Raw genomic sequence first — 22,697 nt, 5'->3', positions numbered from 1 at the left:
AGATCTTCCAAACATCACTTTTATGGTCAGAGTGACTAAGCCATTTTGTTGTGTGATCTGGTTACATTTCAAAGATTTATATATATATATATATATATATATATATATATGTTTTTTGCAACATTAGGAAAACAGAGGAAAAAGAAAGGAAAAGAAAGCATGTGAATATTAGTAGACAAAGGAAATAATAGCATTTTAGACCTTGGATACATTATAATAGATAAATAGTATAATATTAAGAACAAAAAAAGGAATTCATAGAGTTGGAGTTTGAATAGATTTAGCTGGTTACCTTTTTAGTAATGCTGCCAGAGGTCTGGTTCATTGGAAGATACCCAGCAAGAGAACCTTGCATACTTTGACTCTGAAACATCAATGCATTAAGAAACTTAAAATGCTGCTTCTGCTTGTAAGCTCTTTAAAAGAAACCATATGAAACCTGATTTACTTATAGTCCTAATCTAAAAATAAAAATTAGCGTGTAGGAACTAATGACTTGCACTTGCCCATAGTCTGCTCAGATGTTATGTGAAACAGAAAATCTTTAGTAATTCCATGATCACTACACAATGCCGTTAAAGGCCAGTCAGGTTTGTAGGCACAATTTGACATTCCTCAGGGTATATTATTGCCAGAGCACAGCAGAATGCTTAAGGGCCTTGAATAACAGAGATTACAGTTACCTTCTATACAAAGATGAGGGGGAGCAGGAAGCTAGTAAAGGTCCACTTGTGAGGAACTATAATATTACTATTAATAAATCGTATTTAAGCACCGGCACAGCCCTGTACATTAAATAGGGGTTGCAAATGAAAGATACAAACAATAACACAGGAGTCTACAAATTGTCTACAAATATATAATCATCACTCAATATCATACTATCTTCAGAATGGGTATGTTTATCAAAATCTAATTGTACTGTGCATCTTTCATGGTACTGGCGATCCCAGTAACAATTACGGACACATATGTCTTTGAAAAGTCCCTAACTGAATATTGCTTTGGTTATGACTCCCAACTGTTTTAGTGCATATTGTTAAGACAAAAAACTTTTAGCAAGGATTTTAGGACAATTTCAGCAAATGCACTGGAAAGGACAGAAATAGTTAAGGATTGGTAAACAAAACTTTGACAAAACCCTGCAATGAAGACTTTTTTTTTTTTATTATTGTCTTTGGTCCTTACCCTTGCATAGTCTATTCTCTGCCGTGATGCATAGACAGTGGTAGGAGTTTTAGGATGTGAATTTATATCTTCATCTTCTTCTAGCTCTGTGTCTAAATCAGTATCAATCCCCTCCACTTCTTTTTCAGTCAGTTCTGGCGGTTCTCCAAAGCTAGGAGACTGTGGAACTTCACTGTCCCGCTGTTTAAAAAAAAATGTCACAGACGTCACATTACATCACATGAAGGAACAGTTGGTCTTTTCTACAAGGCTTTAGTATGGAAAGGATACAAAAAAGTCTGGCTTGGTTCTTGCCTGATCTGAAATTATGGGCTTATTTATTGAGTCAAAATCAGCAAAAAGTGCAGTAGACCATAGCTACCAGTTGGAATTCACCTACCAACAATTTAGTAAACTAAATTCAGATTGGCTGTTATAAGGGGCTATTCTTTGCAGATAATTATTGCTGTTTGTCGTTTTTTAACGAGTAAACCCAAACATCTCTGGTAATAATTCAGCTTGTAAAAACACTACAATGCTCTTACAAGAAGCAAAGTGCAAAGTGAATTAATTTTTTTTAGCTGTTATTTGGTCATACAATCTGAATTTATAAATACTTAAATTAATAAACCAGTAAAAAAACAGACAAAGTATACAATAAAAACTCCTGAATTTGTTACTGCCCGCATAGTTATCCCACATGACTTTGTTCCTCAGAAATGTAATCTGTGTAATAGAACACAGGGAAACACCAGGAATCTCACCTTTATGACCAGGTACCGAGGTGGATCACGGGCCATACGAGTGAACTCATTACCCAGTTCTTTGAATGTAGGTCGTACCTTTTCATCAATCATCCAACCTAAACACAGCACATAAATAAAAGTTAGAGTTCTTACCATGAAGAACACATTTCTGAAATGTGTGCCTAATGATTAGCAGTGACCTACATTTCACCATGACCATGTAGACATCAATGGTACTGATAACTGGCTGGGGAAGTCTCTCGCCTTTTTCCAATAGGTCTGGCACTTCAGACAAACGAATACCTGGATATGGCTCATCTCCAAATGTCATCATTTCCCACAGTGTTACTCCTACATGAGACAGCAAAAAATAAAGTTCATAATAAGTATAGGCAATGAATCTTCAGAGCTAAACTGGCAGTCCCGGAGAGTATTTATGGGTTTCTGTAAGCTTCTCCGGGCGGGTTTATTATTAAAGGCAAGGTTCACTATAGCACACTATAGCTAATGTAAAATCTGGCAATGGGTCCAAAATCAATAGTTTGTTGGCTAAAGCCAATGCATAGAAATTGTCATCATCCAGAAGTGTGCTGTATATGTCAGGGTTGTAACCTTTTGTCTCTATCACTACAGTACATAAAATGAGACAACACAGCTCTTACACTTACCATAACTCCACACGTCACTTTGATGGGTGTATTTGCCAAAGTGTATGCTTTCCAAAGCCATCCACTTAATGGGTGTCTCTGTAGGGTACAAAATAAAGGGGGCATAACTTTGGTGCAGTTAAATGGAATATAGGAATTACTATTTCTCACACAAAAAGGACAAGATATAAACTTACACAAGAGAATGAGTAACAGTAAACAGAAATAGGGAATGCCTGCATATTTGCTCACATACTTTGCATATTGATCAAACAGCCCCAGAGATCTGATATGGAAAAGGAAATTGAAAGGTGCAGGGGGTGGAGGTGGCAGGGCTTCTTGCAATCCGAGAGGTTCGGGGCTGTTACAGGACTGTAGTAAGTAAAATGTACAAATGCAAACACATCCTGGGAATAAATTAACTTTCAGTGCTAGGAAATCATTACTGGCAGGTTTTTGTTTAGAGCTGCTGAGGTGATTTCATGTCTTAAACCTGGAGTTTAAACTGTCTTCCTCCGATTCCTGCTTTTCCCCTCAAAAATGAAAATACTAAATAAACCTCAACCTGATGTTAAATCCAGTGCAATACAGGCAGATCATGGTGGGACGGGCTGATATGGTTCGCTTCCAAAAATCAATAAGCCACGGTAATGCCCACATATGAAGCTGAGCATCTATTATTAAAAGCCCAGAAATCCAATGAATGAAAGGAGCTGGTCACGGGCAATACAGACAGGGAGAAAAGGACTAGTTTTTTTTTATTACAGGAGAGGAGTCCGTAAACCGGTGCAAGAGTAAAGTCTAGGGTGAAGTTTATTGTCCTATTAGGCTCCTCTTCATTTTAAAACCTCCTATAACCCTAACACAAATATTTCTTGTAACCCTAACATTCTTGCCAAATTTATCCTTCCTGTAACACTAACACTCATATACTACTGAGTAAACCTAAAGACCAACTCCAGGCAAACCAAGAAAGTGCTTTAACAGGTACTTAGGCCAAAAAAGCAGCAAAAACCTGACCTAAATACCTATCTCCTCTTCCCAATAATGCCCCTTGCAGTATTTTCTTCCTGCCACAAGTTGCCCTTGATCTTCAATTTTGAATGACATCCAGCCACAGTGTCTTGGGCTTTCATATGATGATGCAGAGAGAGCATCATTACATCCCTACTTCCTACAGCTACTCCATTCATAAATTCAAGGTATGACTTTGCTTGCTGCACAAATCCACTTAGTACCCACAGTTATCCCCAATACATACTGAAAAATCGCAGCATTAAAGAAACATTAAACTTTGTGATTTATAATGTTACCTTAATTTCATTGTAGCAATATTTCTTATCATCTGGGTACAACAGATCTGCCACACCAAAATCTGACACTTGTACATGATTGACTGTTTTCATGAGGATGTTCCGAGCAGAGAGGTTTCTGTGAACCATGCGATGTTCTTCAAGGTAATACATGCCCTGTGCAACAAGAGAGAAACCTATTAATACAGAAAACAAAAATGGCTGGGGCAACTCTCATTTCTCTTAACATTTCTGGATTCTGCTGGTAAACCTGAATGCTCTGTCTAGAATGTTACTTAATGTTTTCCTTTTAAATGGTGATAAAATGCCTGTGACATATCTTAGTAGTTTTAGTATCTTAGGAGTCTGTAAATGTATATCATACATTAATTTAAAAAAAATCATACTCTTGTTTCCATGCAGTTTAGAAATCTCACCTTAGCAATCTGCACACACCAGTTCAATAGCATTTGAGGACCAATAGCACTGGTGTTCTTATTTTGGCGAACGTACTGAAGTAATGACCCCATTGGAAGAAGCTGGGTAACCAGCTGTAGCTGTGTTCCTGGACAGATACCCAATAATCTCACAATACAGGGGTGATCCAGGGATCCCATCGCCAACATATGCTGTAGAGTTAAGAGAAAAACTTTAAAGCAAGACATGTAATGTACACAGATGATTGGATTAATTTATTATCCTCACAAGCACTATGGCCATCTTTAAAACCTCCCACCCACAGATGAAAAGCATTTAAACATGTATGATACAAATAAACTTAGATTTAATATCTGTCACAGATTTGTGAGCTACAGCTAACCATAAGTCACTGGGCCTGATTTATTAAAGCTCATCAAGCCTGGAGAGAATACTTTGGTGAAGCTGGGTGATCCAGAAATCCTGTAATTGATTTCCTAAAAGTCATTTGCTAATTGTTTTGAATCCTGACCCAGATCCATTCCAGGTTTGCTGGATCACCCAGCTTTATTGATGAAAGTGTATATTCTCCAGCCTTGGAGAGCTTTATTTAATCAAGGCCACTGTGTCAGCATCCATTGACAGTAAGTTTACACATATTCCTTACAAAATAATCTGACATCTCTTCACATCCATTGTTAGTTCTGTTACCTGATGTGTAAATGGTAAATCAATAGACTGTACTCCAGACCCATTTAATGAAACAGATGGCCTGGAGAGCCCCAGGTTGTTGTATGAGATGTACAAGGGGATTCTGTAAAGAGTTTGTTACTAATATGCTTTGACTTTTATTTGTCCTGTTTACTGGCTTCTAGTGCTGATCCTACACACACTTTTAATCTTTCTGTACAGAGGATTACAGAAGCCAATATCACAGACAAATTCATATATTTTTTTCAATGCGTCTAAATATGTTTTAATTTTACACATGCATAGGGTTCACCAATAATGTTTTAAAATGTTGTATATGATACATTTTTTAAGCCTATATTTCACTAAAATGTATGTTCTTTCGTTCTTTTCGTTTTTATTCTATGTTTGCCTCTGCATACAACATAGGATGTAATGATTGTGCTAATATTTTCACATCAGTTATTACACTTACATCTGTAACAGCGTGAAATGTCTGGGAGCCATTCCGATCTTGTATAAATTTGATGCTGACTGGAATCTTAACAGAGTCTCCCTCTGGAATCCAAACACCCTACAGGGAATAAAGGGTGAGTAATGGAAAGGAAGAGAATGGCGCAATAGAAAACATCAAAAGCAACACACACCCACAGACATGTATGAAATAAACTTTTCACTGAAAATGTCATACCTTGTGTACTACGCCAAACACCCCCGAGCCCAAGATCTTCAGCTTCTTCAGCTCAGTGCTTTTGAATATACGAGCTTGGACTGTATTGGACTTTTCTGAGGGGTCCATCATTTCAGGACACTGTAGATAATATTGTAGTATAATTAGGTTTTTTATTCTGACAGCCAATAAGGTACGCAAAGTTTACAGATGCAACTACAATGGTGTTTACTGTGGTTACATGTGTTAAAAAATTAAGCATGTTTAGATTTTCTGTCCTATGAAAAATTTAAAAAATTAAGAAGGGCTAACAATAGTCAGCTTAACTTGAACTCAGGCAAAAATATACTTTACATATATATATATATATATATATATATATATATACCTGCCAAATAATTTGACTTGTAGCTTGCACTAAGTAGACAGATTGGACAATAAAGGGAGCAGCATTAAACAGATAAACAGCCCCCCATCCCCCAGTCCTGCTGTGCAATAAAAGAGGTTGAAATCAAGTTAAATTTAGGTACTTGCAGTACTTTGTTGCATTTGAAAAATACATTTCCTGATTTTAATGGATATCTGCATTAAATAGTGTTTTTGTGTGTGAAGTTTATGGTTTAAAACAAATGTCTAAGCCTAAAGAAGCTGCTATCCCACCTTTACCCTGACTACAGTTTTTGGAACTGGGTTGTATCTGTAAACATCGTAATGTATATTTGCAAAGTACATTCTAAAGAGATGCTAGATGTGACCTACCTCTGCCCGCTCCAAGTAGCGCCTCATAGCTCGCTTCTTGCGGATTTTCAAACCTCTCCAGTACAGAAGAGCCAACAGGACGCAACAACACAGCACAAAGAGGGAAACTACAATTGATACTGCCACCATAGCCTGCATTTTACTGTAGACAGACAAAGAAAAAAAAACCTTTGTCACAGATGAAAACACGATATCAATTTCACAGTAAAAGTGCTACTTTAGAATGGTATTTGTAAACTTTTTATTTATAAAGCATTTCTATATTTGTATAATAACTACAACTTTTGAATGCGTTACCATACTGTTCACTAGAGGGCAGCGAAACACAAACTTTTTTATTCTTCAAACAGGTGCAACATTTAAACAAAACCTGTCTGGCTTTTACACTTTCTGAGTCACATAACTCAAATTTTGCATGCAGCAATGAAAATTAGTTCCTATACTTGTTCTGTGCCAGTGACACAAAAAGTACAGAAAATGATTGGTCAAAATAATAGCCACCCAACTAGCAGGGCAGCAATGACAGCCTATGTATCTTTTTCAGGGCTGTTTTCTACAGCAAGGGCCAGATTGTTTTTATTGCAGGCTGTAACAACACCGTGCACTATGTAACTCCTCTCTGTCAAATTCACCTCTTGTATACAGAGAATTATCCTCTGGCTTTGAATATTGCGATATGCGATAACTATTTCTCCTAATGATGGAAACAGAAATACACGGCCAGTTTTGTTGAACATGTTGGAGACATTTCAAAGCTAGGAATTTTGGATCATAGGGTCCATACAGAGTTTCTTTGCCCCAAACAATCATTTGTGATCTAGCATCAGTACAGGTGCTTAACAATTACCAACCCACCATGCCAAATTTCTAAACGACTGGCTACTAATTAGACTACTGTAGTCCCCTGCAGTGGGACACTTCCACACCTTCTTCCCTATCTCCTCTTTATAGAGCAGAACATACTGCTGGATAGCAGTGCAGTTTGTCTTCATTGTAATCAATTGTAAAACCTATTTATTGAAAGTCTGTACAGAGCTTACAGTATTAAAAAGAAGGTGTCTCGGTGAAATATGTGTACACAAAACAGCAAGTGTTTGTTTACTACAAACAATGTTTATAGATCAGTCTATTGTACTATTAAAAGGGGCAGAGAGCCCATAATTGCAGTTACATCATGCACAAGTCATTTCAGAGTACGGATGATTAAAGTAGCCTGTCCTTCCTCCCAATGTATAAATGATCCTGACAGGAAGGGCGTCATGTAATGGCAATATAACCCAGCCCTGCAATTACTCTCCCGCCATTTGCATCTACTCAATTGCTTTTTAATTTGAATTTTTGCTATTCCACACTTCTTTTAATTCTGTTAATTTATATGCAGCTGCTGCAAATGTGGCTGACATCATAAACTGCCTGTGGGGGGAACACAAGCTGATTGTCCGGACAGTTCCTCTCTCAATGCAATACCAGTTATTATTGAGAAAAGGAATACAGCCAAGAATAGTGACTTCTATTCAACCCACTGGAAAGTGTAGGGAAATTCCAGGACAAGTTCAACAATATGTCTACTATAACTATTCTTTCTACTTGTAGTGGGATAGGAGAAATGATCATATTTATCAGTAAAGTTGTAAACCTATTTAATATCAAATTTCCTAGGGTTACATGTTATTAAGGATTACAATATTTGAACACTAAACTTTATTGTTAGGAATTAGGAATATTATTGATCCATAACACATTTTATACCTAAAAGAGATTATACCCAACAGATTCTTTCATATCTCCTATCTCCTAATATTCACACATTATTCTTTGTTTCAGGTAAAAAATATTTCCTTGAATTCGTAAAGCATAATTGTTTTTCGCTTATAATGAGCATTGGCTATCCTCCTCCTTGGCAGCATTTCATTTTTCCCCAGATACAGGTGCTCTTTTTATAACAAAATTAGCATGCAATGTGATATTTACCTTTCCTGTGGAAGTTCAATTGGGTTGATGCAATTGTTTATCCCAGGTCCATAACACCTGCCACAGAGAATGGGTTGTCATGTACAGAGTGAATAAAGCAATAATACTATGAAGAAGCATAGCTCAGAATTGTCTTATTGGCCAGAGAAACTACTCTAGAACAGCCCAAGAAAGTAATTGTAATTCTTCCTCTATTTATTTCCTGGTTTTAAAAAGGATATATAAAACCAGAAAGACAAAAGACAAAAAAAACAAGATGTTTTCTTGTAAAAAAAAGTTTCACACCTTGTTATTCTACTATCTTTTTAGATCACAAAAAAAGAAAACAGAATGGGTAGAATTATTATCTCCTGAACTCTATTTGTATTTGACAGTTATAAATAGATTTGAGTGTCCTGGCATTAGAAATAATAATGTTATTTACCGGCTAAATGGCAGTCTTTTATACCGATTTTCCATTAATGAAATAGTGAAAACTCACCCCGCTGTACAGTTCTCATGGCAAGGCAAACAGATCTTATTTGGACCAGAGTACTTATATACTCGTCCTTTTTCTGTGAAAAATCCTTGAGGACATTCGGACACACAAAATGACCCATCCCGGTAGTGTGCACACTGAGTGCAAGAATCTGCACCCTGAAAGAACAAAAAAAAACAAAAATCACATAAAACAAGGCAAGGACATGCAATTATATATAAGTATATGTAAGTAAGTATAATGCTATATAAAAAGGGAATATTGGATGCAACATTCAGGACTCACCGTTCCATTACATGTTACACTTTCTTCCATTTTCTGACACTCTGCATGACACTGGAGGCAAAGGCCATCCTTAGCAAACTCCCTATTATCTCTACAAATAAAAGTTAGATACGTGAATTGTAATGAGGAAGAATAAGCAAACAAAGTAAGCACTTAATAAACGTAACATTATTGAGGTTTACCCTTGCAAAAGGTTGCAAAATGGTACACATATACCATCTCGGCTAAAGTTCTTGCATGACAGGCACTGGTTTGGCCCAGAACCCCAGCATCCAGCATCAGAACAAAGTGGATCACATACTCTGTTCTCCTCAACTGTGAATAGATAAATAAACATTTGAATTACTAGAATAGAGCAGTATGCAGTGTTTAGTGACAGTATTGTTCATACAAATTTCTGGCTTTTGTTAGTGATGATAATACCACTGCTGTCTGTATACTGCTCCAACATGTTAATATATCATGTTTGTACTTAAAGTGCTTTGCAATTCAACTATCCTTCAGCATTTAGCCTACAATGTGTTGTGCTGAAATATCTTGTGTTAACACTGAACTGCTACAAATTTCTACAGCACGTTTGTCATCCATTAGACTCGGTTCACACTTATCATTGTCCCCCAGTAAATAATCCTAAAGCATCATGAGTTAAAACTGGTCTGCTACAACTTATCCCTGAAGTTTGGTGCTGTAGTATTTCAAGCTGACATTGGTCTACAACTTTTCCCATTAGTTTTGTGCTAACTATCACAAGTTAACACCGGACTACAACTTCCCCCAGTAGTTTTGTGCTGAAGTATCATAAATCAAAATTAGTCTGCTACAACTTTTTCCAGTAGTACCGTGCTGAACTATCTTGGAGTAACTACTTTTCTGGATCAGAGATGAATTATCTGGTTTCTACTGCTGTCTGTGGCAGCTTTGCAGGAAGATTTTCCTCTTTTGGTGACATTATTGGTAATAGGATGGAACATAAAAAGAAAAAAAAAAACATGTGACCCAAATGGGCCCCAGCAGAGAAATGTCATTACAGCAACAGGGCATATAGGTGGAAGGAATGTAAAACTGGTCACATGCATTTCAATCTTATTGCTCTTTTTTGTTTTTAATATTTACCAGCAGCAGCTGTAATGTGATGGCAAAATTGACTATTTGCTGACCTCTCTAATTGCCATATGCGAATTGCCAGACAAGCAAATTGTTTGTATATTTTAGGTATATTTTATTACAACCAATGAATAGCAGGAACATATATTTTACTTTCTGAAACAAATATTTTACATTTCTTTAGATGTTTTGTTTAGAATGAACACAGCACAAATGTCTAGGCCAAATAATATAGAATAGACACAGACAGGAATATGGGCAGCTCCTGTGCAGTCACCATGAAGACAGATACATTGCAAAACCAATACTTACTACAGGCAGTTGCAGCTTTGTTATTCTTCAAATCAAAGTTTTGTCGTCTGGTTGAAAATAAACGTGACCATTTAATAGTGTTATAGTAGCAAAGGTTCTCATTTTCTGTAATGTAAACCTTCCCAGCGCTAATATCCCGCAGTGAGCGGAACCCCAGAGATGTCACATTACTGTTTTTCATTATAAGCAGGGAGACTCCTCGGCTGAAAAAAAAGGAAAGGTCACAAATGGAGGACATCTAAAACAAACTATAAACACTTCAGAATAAAGGTTAAGTCCATTATTATTTCAGTTATGAATGGGTGGATTTTTATCTTTAACAAAGTTGTAAACATTAGTATTTCTTCCAATCCTGATCTACAAAATCAGCAAACCTGTCCAATAATGTCGTCAATTTTTTCCCATCCGTGTGTACATGTGGGCAATTAATATTAAATATTTTTTTCCATATGATATAACATAATCAGCGCATACACTGCGGAATTTATTTACTTTGTCAACCTGTAAGCCTACAATATGTAGTAGGTGATAAGTCCATTCACTTATGAAGGGAGATAAAATTAATGCTAGTTACCAGGCTTCTATTGTCTACTCTTTTCAGTTACTTTGAACATAAGTACATTACAGTAAAATGAGACTAGATCCTTTGATATGCATAGGTATTCTTAGTTAACTGACAAAATTGAAACCAATGAATCAGCATGATCCAAGGGAGTGGTATTTAAAAAAAATGTCAACACTGGCACTCTCTTTTTTCCTTCTGTACATTTTTAACTTTAAATCTCAGTTTCAGAATCATTATGTGGACAGTCTTTTAGATAAATTATATTGGAAATGTTAGCAAAAGCTTTATCATCTAATTAATATTTAGTGTTAAAAAACCTGTACCACATGATCCATATAGTATAGAGAGAGGAAATATTCCCCTAAATTCATGCTGTGTTCTCAATAAATGAACACAAATAATATAATGTCATAACATAATCACATAAGATACTCACTTGTAAAGAGTTCGACCTCCAATGGTTGTAAGACTAGAGAAGACACTGAAGTCATTCATATGTTTTGGCCATGACTGGATATTTAAGTATCCTAAAATGACAGATATGTAACATTAATCTTTGTATTATCTAATATTTTTTAATAGCATTCATCTATTATACTACATACACTAATCCAACTGTTTCAGTGTTATTCCTCTTACCTGTAATCTCTTGCACTGTTCTAAAGACATTCAGTTTGTTGGGATCCAAAGCTGAGATATTCATCCACTCATCCCTAAAATCAAAAAATCACTTTGTTAAACAATCTTAAATCGATTTGGAAATATTGGTGTTATTAGATTTTAGTATGGCATAGTAAGCTGCAGTTTCAAACTGTTTCTTTCTACTATAAATATAACATGTGCTATTGTTTAAAAAACTGGTGCACTGCAGAGTGAGAATAAAGAATTGTCTTATTTTTCTTTCAGGTTTTCATTACGGCATAAAAATGTTAAAAGGAAAAATCTGTCTGGTATATGCAACTGCTCATCCAACATTTCTGTGCATTAGTGCCCTTGTCACTCATACACATGAATATGAGGATTCTAGGTTGTAGGACCTAAGCCACACTACAGCATGATTTTTGTGATCTGCATATACTATGAGCAAATAGCACACAGCCTCACCCTTTACCTTATTTACTAGACTTTCTTTAAACTGCCTTAATCATGTTTAATGTAGGTTACTCGATTCATGTCAGCTTTGCCAGTAGAAAAGTCATGTGACAGTGATTCATAATCACTATTGAAGCTGCCCACACATGGGCAGATACTGTATTTTGTGCCAGTTTTGCTACAAATTTGGGTGGCCAGATTAGTCAGATCCTGTTGAATCTTTGAGGTCAAACTAAAGGCCAGAATACCATGAGGACCAACAGGGTGGCTTTTATTGCCCTCTCCATCCACAAAACGTAATGCATTGTAATTTTCAACATTTAAAATACAATTAGGAATAATGAATACCCTGATTAAGGTCCTTGGTGGCACTGATCTTAAAACTCAAGCAATATCTTATTATATACACCAAATATTTATTACTACCTCCTAAGAACAAACCATAAATTGGTAAAGTTTCTATCAGTGAAAATATGAGTGACATTTCTCAACTGCAAATACACAGAATTGTGTGAACTACTTGTATACTGTATTGCACACAAAATTTTGCCAATTTATAGTTCATAACATTGTTCTAGCCCTATTTATATTACTGCTGTAAATCCATATACTTCTAGTATTTGGCCTACTACTTTCTGGGAATCTTCTATAATAATCAAATACATCTTTTGGATTTGATGTAACCAACCAAATGATCTACAATAAATAATATTGCTGCAGTACTTTTAAACTTTGTGTTTCCTCCTAATATATAACACCCAACTTTCACTATGCTTGTCAATCAGTAAAGGACCATGGGACAATTTGTATTGAGTACTTGATCTGGCCCATTAGAAACTAATAATATCAAAAAAAGTTCAGTTTGTTTGGCTTCTCTCCCAAATGTTCCCAATCCTCACCTGAGATGCAAATCTGTCTTGTACAAGGTAACATTTTCAGTTTTCTATTTTGAATAATATCAGCAAAGTATGTTTACTAATCATTTATATAAATGATCCTCAAAATATTTCAATTCTTTCTTTTTATTAAGAAGACATTTCTACACAATCCAGAGTGTTCCCAAAACTGTAGTTTACCCGGTACACCAGCCTATCTGGAAATTGTTTTACACAGTGCCTCAAAGACAAAGCAGTAATAAGGACTGTATGTGTTGCTTCTCTAAACTGGTGTTAACTTTTTCCTTATAGCAATGATCAATTCTTATGACAAATCAAAATTCACCTAAAACAAGGCTTGGGGTATGTACCCAACTGTGGTAGGCAAATTAGAATATAACCTTCTTCAAAAGGAACGGACTGTATAGTTATAAAATCTAAAAAGTGTCACATAAAACGCAATGCTATATCAATGAACAAATAAAATGATAAATCTTACCCATAAAGACCAATGGTGAGAAAGTCCAGATTACCAAGAATTTTGGTGCAGTTAACAAACTTATCAATGTTACTAGAATCCACAGTTTGATATCTACTACCAGATCCTGTCCCCTCACAGGCTGTAAAAAAATAAGAGAAGTCATAGTAAATAAAGATACTTTAGCACCAAATAGCGACACATATATATTTATTAAACAACGGAAATAATGAAACTTTACATGCATTTGCAACAAAAACCTCTATTTTTACGCTAAGTAGTTTTATGTTTTTGCAGGATAGTATTGAAAAGGTGTGCTTAGGGACTTTACCTTGCTCTGTAAACTACACTGCCAATTTCCTCTTTTTTGCTAGTTTTAATGTTTGCCTTTGTTGCATACATATTGTGAAGTATACAGATATACTGTTAGGCTTATGTGTAAAAATGTCAGCCCAATAAAAGTTTATTACCATACCCAAATAATTTAATTAGTGGAAAGTTTATTTTATTTGTTAAGCTATGTAGACATGTCAGATGATTATTGTCCAGGACAAATGGTTGTGCACATCTAAGGAGAAAATCTGACATGTGTAGTGGTCTCCCTAATGTTCTTCATCAATCTGTATGGGGCTTAACTACTCATTAAAACATTTAAACTGCTTGATACAACAGTGCAGTAGAAACCATAGTAATAAAATTTTAAAGAACAACAGTGTCATTATTAGCAAGTATTAAGTTCTTTTACTACAAATAAGGATTCCTTTAGGATATTGAATTTAGATACATATTTCAAAAGGCCTATTCCAATAATCATATCTCAATACTGAAATCACAATCCGTCCAATCAGTAATAATTAATTGATATTTAGGGATTTCTTGGCAATAAGTGATACAGTTATTTTTAATATTACAATGGTTTTATTTGAAAAAGCTGAAGTTCGATGGAATATAGTACCTGCTTTTTACTAAATACTAAAGCGGATTTGTTTTATGTCAGTAATTAATATGCTTTAGATTTGACAAATGATGTACTTTACATATGACAGCTAATTTGATTTCACCACTCAACAGATTAGAAAGTCAAATCAACAAATCATTATTTCTGGATGTTTATACTTCAATTTGCATACGGTTTACTTATGGAAAATACAGAAATAATTCCATTGAATACCTTTAGGACATAGGCCCATACATGGTTCACACATCTTCACTCCATTTTTTGTCACCTCCATCTTGTTGTTGGGACAAGCACGTACACAAGAATTCTGATCCACCACAAAGTTATCTAGGGTAGGCAAAGCAAAGCAAATCTCCTTTATATTTATCATATCAGTAAAACAAGTAAAGAAATAAATACAGAAACACTAAATGCTAACGTGGAGGGTATGTAGTGAAAGTCTTTCACTTAAGAAAGCATGAAATGCAGAAGTGTAAGTAAACTAATGCATTGCTGTTTGGAATTAGTTACTGTACTTTACAATAGAAAGTAAACAAAACCCATTGATCGGCCATATGTCCATTGTCCTCCTAACCTAGTGAGCAGCTTCAGGCAATGATATCAGCCCTGCCAAGCAAAGCTCTGCTGTACTGCAGAACACTTAAGCTACGTACACACTTCCAATTATTATCGTTGGAAAACGAACGACGAACGATCCTGCACGATATCTACGAACGATCGTATAGCACCGATCCTGCACATAGAGATAACGACACGATCGTTCGTAGATATTGTACACACAATAGATACGATCGTTTGAGCGATAGAGGAACTATGTGCATGACAGGAAAGTGAACGAACGTTCGTTCACTACGCATGCTCAGACCATGGACGATCAACGAACGACCGTACACACGAACGATGTTCAACGATCGTCGTCCAATCCGATCCGCCGGTCCGGTCGTTCGTTTCCAACGACTTTCCTCGTTCGTCGGCGTCGTTGGTTACTTTTTTACGAACAATTTTTTGCCCAATCGATCGTTCGTCGTTCGTTTTGAACGATAAAAATTGGAAGTGTGTACGCACCTTTACCCTCTTTCCTAATTATAACAAAAGGAGAAGGAGTTTTCAAATCCAGCATAGGAGAACTGAGCAGGACTAACTACATTTCTCTGGATTTTAGTGAAGTAGATGCAGTGTAATACATTTTAGATTACTGAACGAAATGTTAAATTTATGGTTCTCTGCTCTGCTTTAATAAATGGGTCCCCTAACATTGTTTTCCACATATAAACTATTATTCAAACTTGTTGGGAAGCTGATGATTACACTTTTTATTATAATAAAAAGGACCAATAATGATTATTAAACAATATTATGTTTTATTTTTACCAACTACAATCAACCTGCCATGCACTAATAGGTACTTTGCTCTTCTCGGGTCCCACTAAATTTTTAGTGAACTGCATAAAACATGTCCCTGCCTATACATACGTGGGCAGTTCTTGACACAAGATCCTCCATACTGGAATTTAGCATCAGGGCCATGTTCCATCTGACCAGTCACAGGGTTGTAAAACAGCTGGGAACATCGCGGTACACAGGTTCCATTATCATTAAAGTTCCGACAAGACTGTATGAAAAATAAAAACAGTTACATGTACATACCGGTACTGACATAGATTCGATCAGTCTCAGTTGTAATTTACTGGGAAGCACTTACAATGCACTGAGTGTTTAGTGATCCAGTGCATCCCCCAGCGCACTCATCATGGCAGCATTCTCTGGGAGTCTGCCCATAGCAACGACCATTGCACTGCTCCGCACAAATACTCTTTGTCACTACGAAAAGAAAGAATACATATGTTTGCATATAAACAAATTCATCTAATACCTTTGTTATACAACACCCAGACTGACAGCATAACACAGTGCCTGCACATTTATTAATGACACATTTGTGAATACAATTTACAATCTAAAATGTATGTATTGACAGAACCCCAATATACAACAGCAGAATGGGTGCTATCTTCCCACACTTCCAATGTAATTGACTTGTATGGGTTATATCTGTCAATTTAGGACCAACATACTTGGACAAGAAATGAGAGGAGACCTGTGTTGCTAAAATCCAGGCAGAAATGAAGCCCCAATAAAGGTATAATTCTTCCCCACCCAATCCAAGGAGTTTCCTGGAGTCACACTAGAAATGGATTGGCCATAGGCTATCATTCAAATAGTTTTTTTTTATTATTAGAGGGAGCAAATGGTAGTTTTTTGCTGTCTGTGCTACCCCTTAGGCTTAGTGTGTCCCTAATTAATAATAGTTAGAAACATCACATTTTTCAAATTTGTAGCAATTTTTCCTGTTCAGACCATCCCTTAGAAATCACCTGCATACATATATAAGAGCACTTCATCTAAGGGTCTGAACTCTTAAGTGCAACAAGAATCCTTACATTGACAGAAATTTTGTTCTTCAAATATACAAAGAATGTTGACATTATAGCTCTAATTGCCAATTAGGGGTAAAATACATACTGATACTCACATTTCTGGCAGTCATTCTCTTCTGCACCCCAACACTTTTCATTACAGGTAGAGTGGCATGGCTTACCTGCAATAGAAAAAAGGGATCAATGATTTCTTGTAAATTCAGTAATACATCGACATTAGAATAAAATGCATGTAAACCACACATAGAAGGGGTTCTTACTGTATCCATAACAAAAAAAAAGTTTTAGGTAGTGATACACATTAATACAGGGGTGGACTAAAATTAGAAATATGTTTTGAATTATCCCAACAGTACTGTCCCTTTTTAACAGGTAAGGCATTTCCAAATGTCAGAATGTGACAAAGGTCTGAGATGCTTCAGCATTATCACAGAGTATTTATATAGCGCTGACATATTATGCAGCGCAGTCCATGGTCAGGTTACTAACTGTCCCTCAGGGGCTCACAATCTAATGTATCTACCACAGTCATATGTCTTGATTACAGTCAATTTTTGGGGATTAGCCAATTAACCTAACTGCATGTTTTTGGAATGTGGGAGGAAGCCAATGCAAACACTTGGAGAACCTATATATATATATATATATATATATATATATATATTTACATACACACATATCTTCAACTTGTAAAGGCTACAGTTTAGCTTTAGGTAAATTCAAGGAAGCTGGTTCCAGTGACATTTCTATTACTGAGATTACATTCAAAGAAAACAAAAAAGGCATCATCTTATATGTTTACATTAATGCAGAGGTATGGCTGTTGTCTTGAAATAGGATAAGAGATGGCAGAGTTGTGCAAAGGCAAGGTTTACTTTGGCTCTCTGGTGGCATGAGCTAATATTTGCTAAAAGGGTTTGTGGAGCTAAACTGTACGGCACCTGAAATTAGCTTGTGACTGTCACCACACACATATACGGAGATATAGATATACAAAAAATGAACACAGTGACACCTTTGTTTAAACCATAAAAAATGCCTGGTGTAATCTATAGTTAGGCTGGCTATACACAGCTATACACAGGTAGATTATCCCATTACACTAGGCATTCCAGTCAATGGTTTTAAAGAATCATGCAAAAAGTGATTGATAATAAATGTAGATGAAAAAACCCTGATCAGTAAGGGTGGAAAACTTTTGTTAATCATACAACCATGCAATGCCTCTTGTGAAGGTCTCAAAAATCATTCAGATCTAACTTGAATAATACAGAACTTACATGAGTATAATGTGCTCAATAATTAATAAGACAAAGGTCAAAGTGTAATGTACGTGATTTCCAATAATCTAATCAGAATTTACTGTTTTGTGATGTGACTACAGTAAAAAGCTGTTACTTATTCACAGTGCACTTTCACTGCTATTTCCAGGCACATATAAATAAAATTAATTTTTCATTTCATCTAGTTACCTGAACTTTGCCTTTATACTTAAGATGCACTCAGCATCTAAGAGTTAAAATCAGGTTTGTGTACATAATATGAGTATGTGTTTTTTTTTTTTACAAGATAGAGGTAGAAGGTAGAAGTACTTCTATATGTTGTTTGCATTATTTCCCAACTATGTATTTAGCTGCATGGCTAAGGATACCCTTTTGATTTAGCTATTCAAGTGGCACCATACTTCTCTATTGAGATTCAGTTGGTTAAGAGAGAATCTGAAGAAGACCTCGCTTTGATACAGGAGCCACACCATATTTTAACCCTCCAAAAGAATTTCTGCATGGTTTGGGCCACATTAAACACAAGGTAACGTAGGCAGGGACCAGGAATGTCCAGGGGGTTCCAGCAATCTTGATCCTACTGCAATAAACCAGGGGGAGTACCACTGACCATAGCTGTACACCCCCTTGTCACATTACAAGAATCTTGTATCTACTGCAACTCCGATCAGCTTATTTATATTTTAACAATAGAGCACAAACATATTATGCAGCACAGGATTCATAGTTATGTATGAGTAATGAAGTAGTCATGTATTCTTTAATCAAAAGACAGGGAGGGGCCAATATAGCAGTATAATTATATATACTGTCATGAAATGAATAAATTATAATAGTGCAATATGTGGTAAAACAATATACAAATGTGAAATAAGATGACAGTAAGTGCACAGGTTAAGAAAAGACCGCAATAACGTTTATTATGTATGAACAGTTATATATATGTTATATATATATGTTATATAGACAGGTGAAGCAAGAGGTAGATGGACATTTTCTTTGTTTATTAGACCAGAACAAATGTTGGAAATGAATACAGAGCACTGGAGGCTTAATCATTTCATTATGAAGCGACAGAAAAGAACAGAATGGCTGATCAATATCACTTAGGGAAGGAAACAATCTTTGTTTTGTCTGACACAAAAACAGATCTTTAGGAACTTGAAAATGACAGTGTAACAATAATAGAAATCATTGTATATGAAGCTTCAGTGTCAGTTCAGGATAACTTCCTCTCATACTCTGTAATTACTGTTTTTGTTGCCTTAAAGCTGTGAGAACCTTATAACTACCTTGAGAGCTACAGCTTATGGATGACAATACAGGACATCAATCTGTGCCTTTTTATTTTTTTTGTATTGCCCTCCAGCAGCACCAATGCAAATTGCAACTTTCTTGTAACAAAGTCATAATTTGCATAACAATATATTTTTTTAAATAGTGAATCTGACTTATCTATAGTTTTCCAAACAATATATACTGCTGAAATGAAGGTGGTAATGAGATTAGGTGATGCACAGTGATCAGCTAAAGCATTTGAGGCTGAAAATGAAGTATAAAATGTTTAAAAATTAAATGTTATCTAAACTATAAAAGCATGTCACATTTTCACTGACATCATAAGCCCTTTGTTGTGATTACACACAAGTCTGACCCTGGGTCTGGACATCATGCTATCCTATGCATGCCTGAATGAATGCCTGACACCCTCTTGTACAGAACTAATAAATACTAATACTTGAAAGTAATGTGAGGGGCGCCAATTTTATTTCACAGCCAAAGTTTACCTTTAGAGACTACCAAATTTGTAGAGAAATGGATTAATGTTTCCTGAACTACAAATAGCCTTCTGATTACTCTCAACATCCTCGTTTCTCTAAATTGACACCTAAGTCCTTGTCTACAAATGTCTTTATGGTAAATACAGATCTGGGCCTGGTATATGAAGTCCCTGTAGCAAATCAGTAATTGTACCCAGTAAAAGCAGATTTTGCAGTGGAGCCCTCTGCGGTCTATCACTCTGATTTAACACTAGCACGTAGATATGGGAGCGGATAGGCTTATATACATTTACAATATCTCTGACAAAGAAATTAAATATGCTTCGGTATCAATCAGGGACAATGGGCGGAGGTTGTTTTTCTTGACACCTAACACATTGCATGAGGGTTCACACGTCTCACTGAAGAGAACTTTACCATCCAGTTTTAATCTTATTGATAAGACATCTGGCCAAGTCTCAAGAGAGGCTGCCAAGTTATTTAGCTTGGTGGATGCAGACACTCCGGGGAGACATGGTAACAGACCTGGTGTTTTGTTGTATGCAACCTCCTGGTCTACCCTGGTTGCTATTAATATTTAAACCAGTAATACTGTGGTCAGTAGCAAACACATTTACAATTTTTTTTAAAGCCCAACTGAACTTTCAGTTTTCATCAGCTACATACATTCCCGGTGCAGGAAAACAAAAGCTAACCGTTTATTTCCTTTTTAAAGCAGCCACAGTCCACGTAAAAAAACCTGCCTACTGCCAACATGGTGTGGAGAATGATCATTGCTCTTCGAAAGTCATTGGCTCTCTGCAGAGATGACTGGCTCCAGATGCCATTTTGTTTGGATGCATCTGGAATGTATTTAGCGGATTTCTTCAGTTTGGAGTAATCATGGCACTAAGCTATATGTGACAAATTAAAGGATATCTGGAGTATTTGATAGGCATAGACCGGCAGATACCACCCTCAGAACCAGTGTTGGGCAGGCTGCACCAATATTGAATAGATAGTTTCACAGTTAACACAAAATAAATCTATGTACACATGTCAAGTTTCTGTAGTTGGAAATGATCTTTTGTGAACCTATTCATTCCAGAGCTACACTGGAATAAACGAGTGTTGTACAGACAGCGCTGTTCTGTTCTATAGAGAGAGGAGGGGGAGAACAAGTGGGAGGCACCCTGCTCTTTCCTCTGCTTATAGGAAATTATGGTGGTCTTCCCATTTGGTCATTTAGTGATTTGCCACAACGAACCGAAAAGTGACATAAGGGAATGGATGTAAGCACACTACATTTTTACCCAAGACGACAATAATCATTTATCCTAGGCGATATTTATCTAGTTTGTGTACATAGCTTTACATTAAAAAAGCTGTCTTCGGACAATTTATGCAACACATTTATGCCTCTGTCATAACTTACAATTGGCACCATTATCTTCAATTTCCACTTGTGCTTTAGGATCCCGAATTATATCTTTCCAGTCAATGGTATCAGTGTAGCACAACTGTTCATTATTGGTAATATGGACGCCTCCAGCCAGTATTTCTAGGAAAAAATAGAATAAAGGCAAATTATCTGACAATGTCAAATGACTAAAATAGATTTTTTAAAAGTATTGTTACTGCTTTCTTCTTTGTGACATGCTATTATAGCCGAATATATCCACAGCTGAGAAGTAATACAAGGTTTTAATGTTGTTATTATTAATATTATTAACCTTTATTTATAAAGTGCCAAATTATTACACAGAGCTGTATAATATTTAGGGGTTGCAGACAAGAAACCTGCATACTTGAAAAGTACAAACATGGAGGAGGAAGGGACCGAGAGCTTACATTCTAAGAGGTGGGGGAAAGTTTTACATAATAGGAAGGGGTAATAACAGTAAATAAGTTCTGCCATACAGTCAACGTGACTGCCTCCTCTGTAGCCTAGCTATAAGTCAATTCACTCTACAAAGGGTGCACAGGATTTTTTACAGAATAGTTTTGACATATGAATAAGTCCTGTTCATATGGGAAAGTGTACATTCTATTGTGATTGTGTTATGTTTGCTAAACTCTGAAACCTGAATAACCAGTGCACTTATCCAGATAGACGCAGGTTCATTTTTTTATCTGTTTGTCTGGTAAGGTAGAAAACACAATAGTATTGGCATACCGCCATAAGTAGTAAACCATAAAGGCCAAAACACTGGACAAAGTCCATCAGGGTGTTCCTGAATAAACACGATGCGATGATAGCTGCTGAAAGGGAGTACTAGGGTCACTGTGAGCTGGTCAGTCACAATTAAGAGTGCCTGCAAAATGTGACTCCCACATTCAGAGGTTATTAGAGGACTTTGTGCTCATTAGGCATGTCAACTTGTCATTTCAATGACCCTCACTGTTCTAGGAATGTATTTTTACATGATTGCTTGGTGGGTTATTTTTCTTTTAGAAACCTAGTGTTTACATCAGTTCCATTAAAACTAGTTCTAATGGGCAACCCAGGCACCAATTACATGCAACTACCTAAAACCAAAGGCGTAAACATTGCTTTTAAGTGTCCAACTTTTTTATGTTTTGCATTACAGTGGGGGAGGATTTTTTTTACTTTTACAGAAAGTTAGAAAGTATCTATCCAATGAGTTAAACCACTTCTTAGACAGTTGTTACAAAAACAAGTGTCCCCGTTGGAAGATTTTTTTCTGTT

General features: G+C 36.1%; 1 protein-coding gene across 1 annotated transcript in view; it reads right to left on the bottom strand.

Annotated features, from left to right (window-relative positions):
- ERBB3 (erb-b2 receptor tyrosine kinase 3) overlaps positions 1-22,697 on the bottom strand; it is a 54,361-nt gene that overhangs the window by 5,314 nt on the left and 26,350 nt on the right. Inside the window, exons 4-26 of the mRNA XM_072408716.1 lie at positions 21,423-21,548; positions 17,040-17,105; positions 16,209-16,327; positions 15,980-16,118; positions 14,720-14,833; positions 13,570-13,690; positions 11,743-11,816; positions 11,540-11,630; positions 10,539-10,741; positions 9,305-9,437; positions 9,123-9,213; positions 8,841-8,995; positions 8,360-8,416; positions 6,389-6,530; positions 5,651-5,770; positions 5,435-5,533; positions 4,290-4,481; positions 3,874-4,029; positions 2,582-2,657; positions 2,118-2,264; positions 1,932-2,029; positions 1,189-1,368; positions 293-364 (exon numbers count right to left, since the gene is read on the bottom strand). Coding sequence (XP_072264817.1) covers positions 293-364; positions 1,189-1,368; positions 1,932-2,029; positions 2,118-2,264; positions 2,582-2,657; positions 3,874-4,029; positions 4,290-4,481; positions 5,435-5,533; positions 5,651-5,770; positions 6,389-6,530; positions 8,360-8,416; positions 8,841-8,995; positions 9,123-9,213; positions 9,305-9,437; positions 10,539-10,741; positions 11,540-11,630; positions 11,743-11,816; positions 13,570-13,690; positions 14,720-14,833; positions 15,980-16,118; positions 16,209-16,327; positions 17,040-17,105; positions 21,423-21,548 — 2,771 coding nt within the window. The remainder of the gene's footprint in view (positions 1-292; positions 365-1,188; positions 1,369-1,931; positions 2,030-2,117; positions 2,265-2,581; positions 2,658-3,873; positions 4,030-4,289; positions 4,482-5,434; positions 5,534-5,650; positions 5,771-6,388; positions 6,531-8,359; positions 8,417-8,840; positions 8,996-9,122; positions 9,214-9,304; positions 9,438-10,538; positions 10,742-11,539; positions 11,631-11,742; positions 11,817-13,569; positions 13,691-14,719; positions 14,834-15,979; positions 16,119-16,208; positions 16,328-17,039; positions 17,106-21,422; positions 21,549-22,697) is intronic.

Source organism: Pyxicephalus adspersus, chromosome 1, assembly GCF_032062135.1.
Source record: "Pyxicephalus adspersus chromosome 1, UCB_Pads_2.0, whole genome shotgun sequence".
NCBI lineage: Eukaryota > Metazoa > Chordata > Amphibia > Anura > Pyxicephalidae > Pyxicephalus > Pyxicephalus adspersus.
Note: the sequence above shows the minus strand (reverse complement) of the source record. Positions and strands in the feature narration are given on the sequence as shown.